General features: G+C 29.0%; 1 protein-coding gene across 1 annotated transcript in view; it reads left to right on the top strand.

Moving 5' to 3' along the window:
• LOC107643765 overlaps nucleotides 5,977-8,391 on the top strand; it is a 3,331-nt gene continuing 916 nt past the window's right edge. Inside the window, exons 1-3 of the mRNA XM_016347534.2 lie at nucleotides 5,977-6,138; nucleotides 6,616-6,723; nucleotides 7,981-8,151. Of these exons, the coding sequence (XP_016203020.1) occupies nucleotides 6,055-6,138; nucleotides 6,616-6,723; nucleotides 7,981-8,151 (363 nt within the window). The 5' untranslated portion in view covers nucleotides 5,977-6,054. The remainder of the gene's footprint in view (nucleotides 6,139-6,615; nucleotides 6,724-7,980; nucleotides 8,152-8,391) is intronic.

The following is an 8,391-nucleotide window of genomic DNA, read 5'->3' as shown; positions in this document are numbered from 1 at the left end:
AAAGATATTTTTTAAATTTTTTTAGTACTTTTATTTTTACTACTAAAAATTTATCAAACATGCTAAAAAAATAATAAAAAATATTTTTTATTAAAAAATATATTTTTTTTATCATCTTAATGACACCCAAACAAGTACTTAGTCTAACAGTTTAATATCATTCTTTTAAGCAACACTTTTAAATATTGTTAGTTAACTATTGGTCAAAAATAATAAATTATACTTGTAATGTAGCATTACTCAAAAATAATTTAATAATTTTACACCGCCATCATTTATTATTTTTTTAAAATAAAACTACACAAATTGCAGCGGTTTGCAATTGTCATAATTGGTTTTTCATACTTTCACAATAGATTGTGACAGTTTGCGATTGAATACTAAAAGCTCCCAAGTCCCAAATAGGATTTTAAGACACCAACATGTCTCGGGAAGTAGCAAAGGCGAGCAAAGGATTCAAATGTTCTCTCTAAAAAGGATCTTGGCATGTTCAACCATTTTCTTGGTCTAAAGTTACAAATACAAATCAAAGCAATCTGATTTTGACTCCATCTAAGTATGCTATGGAAGATTAAATTTAGCCTTCTCATTGGAAATTAGTGAGAAGAATCCTTTGATTAGTGAAAAAAATCCTTTGATTTGTCCATAGTATATATAATAAATAATGGTCTCATATTTATAAGGTGTACTGATTTTAGGATTGTTGACTATTGAACATATCAATTATGGAGTAAATTTGAATGATAGATAAAGTTTACACTCACGTACAGATAAAAAACGTACATAACATACATATAGAATAAGCATAAAAAAAAAAAAAAAAAACTCACAAAACATGATATTATTCTTTTTCTCTATCTCTACACATTCTCAATATACATAAGAATAAATGTTAACGTTGCAAGTGTGATGAGTAGTGTAAGAAATTAGTCTCACATTGAAAAAAATAAAAAAGAATGAGGAGTTTATAAGATGAGAAATCCATGAATTTACAACTTTAAGATTTTGAATTTGATGTGATGTCTTCACTCTCACGACAATTTATACTCTTGAGTTCTGTGTTCTCAAGAACCATCAAGAACTCTCTATATGGTTACTTGTTTCTCTATGTGTATGTGTATATCTATCTATATCATAGCTCTGAATACAAACATTTGGGACATCTCTAGAGACAAATCCAAATCCAATTTGACGCATCAACTACCAATTTCCCATCATCATCCCCAAGAAATACTTAGCTAAAAGTTAAAGATATTGTGCTTCGGAATGTCTATGGTACATTTTTGTCATTCTCTCTCATAATTAAGCTAATAAGACTAGTAGTATACCCTTTTTCGATGTACATTAATATAGATATGGATATATATAGATGGCATTGTGTCACACTTTAAACTTCAAAAAGTGTCTCCTATTATATTATATTACATTATATTATATTAGTTATCTAACCATTTTTTGAAAAAAAAAAAAAAATAGTTACAGCAAGTTATATATAGCTAAGAGAGTAAGAGCCAAAAAGTCTAGCTTAGCTTGTTCATGATGCTAAGATCCAAATGGCCAACGAGTTTCCAAAAGTACAATAATATAAGATCTTGTAGATCACACACGGCACTCAGCAGTAGCATATGTATATTATTAAGATATATAGAAGTTTACCCAGCCACAGATTTTCATAAATTGTGTGGATAAGGAGCATAGTACTTTAGGCTAAATTAGTCTCATAATAAAAATTATTTAAGAGTAACATCCTAGATTAATTTTTAAATTTTTTTATTAAATATTTTAATATTGTGTAAAGAAATGTTGGAGGCATCCATAGAAGACAAATAAAGGTGCAAGATGTTTTTTACACTTTTGAGTTTTGAGTGGTACTAGTTGTTATTGGCACATTTTTATTTTTAATATTGGGTTAACAATTATATTTTTTTAAATTGTGATTTACTGTGGTATTTTTTTAAAATATGGAATGATTTAATTTACGAAGTATAAATCGGACCGTCTGATTTTTAAGAAGTACAGAAATCGGACCGTCCAATTTCTGTACTCGGATCGTCCGATTTGTGTTTAAAAAATTTTAAAAAAAGTATTTTTTAAACACAAATCGGTGGATCCGATTTGGGTACCCCAAATTTTTAAAATTGTTAAACACAAATCGGAGGGTCCGATATGTGTACCTCCCATAATTTTAAAAAACACAAAAATTATCATGTTAAGGTATAACACTCCTCCTACTTCCATATCGAAATTTTTTAGCCTGTTATTGGTTGTAAAATGTAAATATATGAAAGGAATAATATATAGTATAGTTGAAGAAATAGTGTGACAAATTAAAATTTAGTCTTTGTCAATACGTATAGTGTCTCAAATGGTGAATGAGATTCTCCTTGCCAGCTTCCAATTATGTTAACCCCACTGCCCAGCATCTCTTTCATCATCATCACGTTCCCATGCAGAACAAGAATGTTTGTATTCAGAAACATGTACTACTATTATATATTTCTTTAATATATTAATATAATACACAAAATAAAATTTGAATTTTTGATATTTGTTTAAACGAAATCAGTAAATTTATCACTCAACTAATCTGAATTAATTAAAAAATGAGAAATATTATTCTCACAATTACAATAGACAAAACATTTAGGGTGAGCTTTTTTTTTTAGTAAACACTCAATCTGGTCCTTGTTTATTTTAAAATAGGACAAGGCAATTCCTGTCAAAAATAGATCCATTCCGTCCCTGTCTTTGTCTTCCATGAGTCATGGCGGCCCCTCCGCAATCTCTCTTCACCAAACTTAACGGAAGAGAGCTATGTGGCACTTAACATTGTTGATGTGAACGTTGAGTCTCCGTTAAGTACCTTGTTGGCGAATGAGCAATGGTCATGGGTCAATTTATCCCTCTATAAAAAATGGTAAGGGATTAATTTGTCCTCTTTTATTAACCAAAAAACTATGTTATTTGGGGATAATTCATCTCAATTGAGACCTCTCATTCCTATTCCAAAATCAAATAATTGAGACCTCATGACTCACCAAACCCATCGAATGGACTAACAACGTAACTATTACAACAAATTCAATAATTAGAGATTGTGTAATAATATCAGCAGAGACAATAGTTGTTGTAAGTTCAGGGACTATCATCAAAGCTTCTCTGATTTGTGTCTACTCCAAGTTTAAAGCTTCCAAAGTTTAGGCCACCTAAAAAAAATTGATATTGGATAACTTAGACTTTGCTAGCGTGGATATTAGCTATAAGACTTAAGCACATATATTTTGTTGTTTTAGTTATTTAATTATTTTGTTTACCAACGGAATTTTTTAGTAATTTCGCTAGTAAATTTGATGATTTTCAACAATTTTCTTGTAGTGTCATACAATTCTATTTGACTTGGAAGAGAAGTAAGAGGTTTCAACTGAGATGAATAATCACCCCAAATAATATACGTTTTGGTTTAGTGTAATACGTGAAACGAAGTCATGTTTGGTGGATAAAAAGGGACAAATAATCCCTGATTATTGTTGTTGAGTTAAGAATTTATCTAACTTAATTGATGATAATAACATTATTTTTATTGGGTTAACTACCCAATTAGTTTTGATTATGTTTGATTAGTGTTGCAGGTCAAAGAAATATTGTTGCAACAGCCCAATAGGATGAAAATTAAACCAGAAACATAGTGGGCTATAAAGCACTAAAAGCCCAAAGTTGTTAAGCAAAGAAATCACTTAGACTGAATAAGAAGAAAGCCAACCCAAGTCCGAGTTGCTCACCCAAGTTGATCTCTCTAAGTTGGTATGCTCTAAAGCCAACATTCATTTTTCTTTCGGTCAGTCTCAGAGAAAACAGAGAGAGAGCTTCGTTCTTTACTCATTTCATCAAAGAAGAAAGAAAGAGAAAGCTTAATCAAAGAAAGCAAAGGTCTAATCACCCAAATCAAACCTGTCTAAGCTAAGTCTGAAGTTAAAGATGATTTATTTCCATTTGCATGCAATTTACTTTCTTCACTCCTTCTTCAACTCTCTACTACTCAAATTTGGGATAAATGGAGAAAGTGATTTCTGATAATCACTGCTGTGAATTAAAGGCCAAAATTGTTTCTTGGGGACAAAGTTGTAGCTCAAAGATTTATATCTGGGTTTACCATTGAACAACTTTTTCATTGCTTCTCTGAGGCTTTCGATCAAGCAAAAATGCTCAATTTCAAAGTTCCTAATTTAGGGATTAATTGAAAATGGTAAAATGGTAAGTTGGTAGCACACACCTCGAGGAGTTGACTCTGAGAAAAGCAGTTCAGAAACTTGGAAAGAGATACAAAAAAAAGATGTTCATTCTTTGAAAAGCAAGGAGAAAGAACAAGAGTTAGAGTTTTCATTGAGAGCTTCCTGAGAAGGTTCAACGTTTTGGACAGTGCTATCTAAAGAAAGAAACATTCCGCCAAAATGAAGAACTTGATTAGTGTTTGCTCAACCCAGTTTAACTCATAGTAACAGAGGCTGTTGAAGCATCAATCTCCTTCATGTTTTACAGATTATAATTTCATTTTCAATGTATATCTTTCTGTAATTTCTTGAGAGGTAAAAGGCTAAAAGAGAGAGTATAAGAAAAAGCCAAAGAATGACAAAAGGCTGAGTGATACACTTGAGTGAAAAGTCTAGAGTTATTTTAGATTTCTTTAGGTGGTTTCTTGTGTCTTGTATCTTGTACCAGTGAGGTACCCCTTTTTTAGTTGGGTAAGCACTAAGAGTGAAGAGTTAGTTATTAGCATAGCCAAGTCAAGTTAGGTTAGAACTTGAGAGGAAAAGGATTGTGTCAATCCTATCGAATTGGTATATATAATATTTTAATTATAGTGTTATTCCACCACTGTTGTGGTGGAAACTGGATGTAGGTTGCATTGCACAAGGCAACTGAACTAGGATACATGATGGTGTCAGCTTTTTTCTTTCCTTCTCTGTTCTATTTTCTGATATTCATGAGACAAAACAAAATTGTCTTATAAACTTTTCGCTGCTGAGTTCAAGTAGATTCAGACTGAAAGTTTGTAATTAAAGTGTTATTTCATTAAAGTAAAAGAATACCATAGATTCAACCCCCTTCTCTAAGCTTTCTACAACTTTCAATTGTCTATAAGAGAGACAAATCAACCCCTGATCATTGCCTATAAGGAGACAAATCAATCTCTGACCATTTCTCATTCGCCAACATATCATTTAACAGTGACTTAGCATTCACATCAACAATATTAAGTGTTACAATAGCCTCTTTTATTATATTTGGTGAGAGGCGATGACGGAAGGATCACGCCATGACTCACGAAAGACACAGATAAAAATTGAAATGGGTCTATGTTTTCGACAAAAATCACTTTGTCTTATTTTAAAACAAACAGAAATCGAATTGAGTGTTTTTTCTTTTCAAAAAAACAAATATGCTTCTTAATATTTAAATTTATCTTATTATTCTTACAATGATAATTGAACCACACAACTTAATTACCACTCATGGTATAGAAAAAAGTTATAGCAATTTATGCAATCAAAATTACGTACGCTTTTGATGCATAAAATTAAAATTACTCCCTTCTTTTCGTTTCTTTTCTTTTCTTTCTTTTCCCCCTATTTTGGATGATTCAATTCCAAAAAATTACTTTGTGCCCCATGAAAATATGAATCTGCGTATATATGTCGTCAAACTAGCTGGGTCTTTAAGATCAGCTTGTCAAGATTATTGGAATTATTGGTTCAGTAGTGATGAGAAGTGACAAATGAATATACAACACGAGGGGAGAAAATAAAATAAAATAAAATAAAATAAAAGAGAAAACAAGATTGTCTTGAAGTTATAATTCATTCATAACATTTAATTTGATTCACATATATAATATATTATATTATTGTAACATTCCAAAACTTCATCACATGTATGTGTGCTCAACAAGATTCTGTTTCTTCATATATATCCTCTTTATAAACAATCAAATATTGTTCACCTTTCTTTGTGCATATCTCTAGATAGATACATACATAGAGAGAGAAAGAGAGAGATATGGTCTCCAAGGTTCAAAATCAAAAGACAAGATCCATGTTCAACAACCTTCAATTACTTCATTCTATCACACACTTTCAAAGGGTGATTCATTCATTATTTTTAAACATCTCTTTAATTTTATTCCATGTTTATTGCGCTAGCATTTTTCCTTCATTCACTTTATATAATTAATCTTTCACATTTTCAAAATGTCAATTTGATCTATTATTCAGTGATTAATGATCATCATTTTTTTTTTATAGAGACCAGAATCTATTTTTATTATAGTCTTGTTAGGAGCAATTCTTTCCACTTGATATGCTCAAATTTGAATATGATATATATAACTCACTTGATCTTATAAATATTATTTGCGTTTTGGGATCAATAAGAGTCGACAAAAATTGAACTCTAAATTTTTTTAATTATAAAATTCTAATATTATATCATAATATAAAATTATTTTTTTCAAAATAAAATTAAGCCGACAAGTAGATTTTATCTATACATATATATTTTGGAGATCATATGGAAATAGCAAATATGAATATGATGAAATATGTTTTCCTCTTTATGCAGAGGCAGAAGACACTAGTGTTATTGGATGCTTCAGAATACATAAAATTTTTAAAGCAAAGGCTTGAAGAAGAATGGAAGCAACTAGTAGCAGCCGCAACGATGCCTATGGTATATACTTTCTATTTTAATCAAAATAAATGTCACCATTTGAATTTAAATAAATGAATACATTAAAAAATATATATTTAGATATAAATTATGTTGAATTATATCAATATTTTTATTTAGAAATGAGATTAAGCAAATTTAACTCGATCCAAAAATTAGTTCATGTGGTAGAATGATGTTTTATATTATTTATAAATTCTTTAAAGAGTTTATTTTTGAGAGATGTGAGACTTATAATATATATCCTTCACATTTAAGAATGATCATGTGAAGTGTAAACATTTAGACTGCGTTTGTTTTTTAGAACAGGATAAGACAAGACATTAAGAGCAAGATATAAAGGATATAAACACAGAATTTAGTATTCTTGTATTTTGTTTGATGATAAAATAGAACAAATTATGAAAATTTAATTTATTCTTTTTTTTCATTCAAAAAATTTGAGAAAAAAATATAATAATAAAAAATATAATTATAAAAAATTAATAAAAATAATGAAAGAAAAAATAAAAAATAAATTGTCATTTGTTAGTATTTCTGTGTTTTTCTGTTAGAATGGACATAAAATATACTAATTCAGTGTCTCAAGACATAATGTCTCTGTTCATGTCTTATCTGTCAAATACGATTTTGTGTTTCAGTGTTCATGTTTCAGTGTTCTATCCCTTAAAATAAACGCAGCCCTATAGATAGATGACTTAATTATTTTAAAACAAAGGAATAACAGTATGATTCATAATATAAATTATAATTTATTAATCATAAGATGTTGTTTATACTTTTTGTTTATTGTTGAAAATAAATAATCATCCATCTAGACTTTGGACAGATTGATAACATTAAAAAAATTAATATAGGACTTTGTTAAGTAGATAATAATTTTTGTGAATAATGTGAATAATGTGTTTTAAAATTGGCCTAATAAAATAAAAACACACTACACTCCTAAATTATCCACCTATCTAAATCTTAATATTAGGATAACTATCCACACACCTAGTAAATTGAACATCCGATATATCCATTGTTTACATTATTTAGTATTTTCATTATCTACCTATACTTTTCCATCAATATATTATATTGAAGCAAAAAGTTGCATTACGATACATTAATGTTTAGAGGTATTAACTTGTATAAAGAGCAATTTATTCATACATAAACTGGTCATTATTAATTAATAAGACATAAGGCAATGTTGTGTAAATATTTTTGTGCTTGTTGCTAAATGCTAATTATTTTGATTAATTATTACAGCTAAAAGTTGAAGCGCAAGAGGAGAAATTTATGATAAAGGTTGTGAGTGAAAGGAGTTGCAAAGGTTTATTGGTTTTCATACTTGAAGCCTTTGAAGAGCTTGGTCTTGATGTGCTCCAAGCTAGGGTTTCCTGTGCTCAAAACTTCTCTCTAGAAGCAATTGGAATCAAAGTAATGATATATATACCTCTCTTACATATACATTTATCATAATATATGAAGAGAAAAAAAAAAGAATAAGGAAAAAAAGTATTATTATATGTATTTAAAAAATACAATCCTACTATATGCTCATAAAAAATCAATCACCAAATCAATTATTCGTATATTATACAGATATATAATAGTCGAATTTTTTATATACAAATAATATTTTAAAAAAAAATATTTATGATTTTAGATACATTTAAA

Source organism: Arachis ipaensis, chromosome B01 (assembly GCF_000816755.2).
Source record: "Arachis ipaensis cultivar K30076 chromosome B01, Araip1.1, whole genome shotgun sequence".
Classification (NCBI taxonomy): domain Eukaryota; kingdom Viridiplantae; phylum Streptophyta; class Magnoliopsida; order Fabales; family Fabaceae; genus Arachis; species Arachis ipaensis.
Note: the sequence above shows the minus strand (reverse complement) of the source record. Positions and strands in the feature narration are given on the sequence as shown.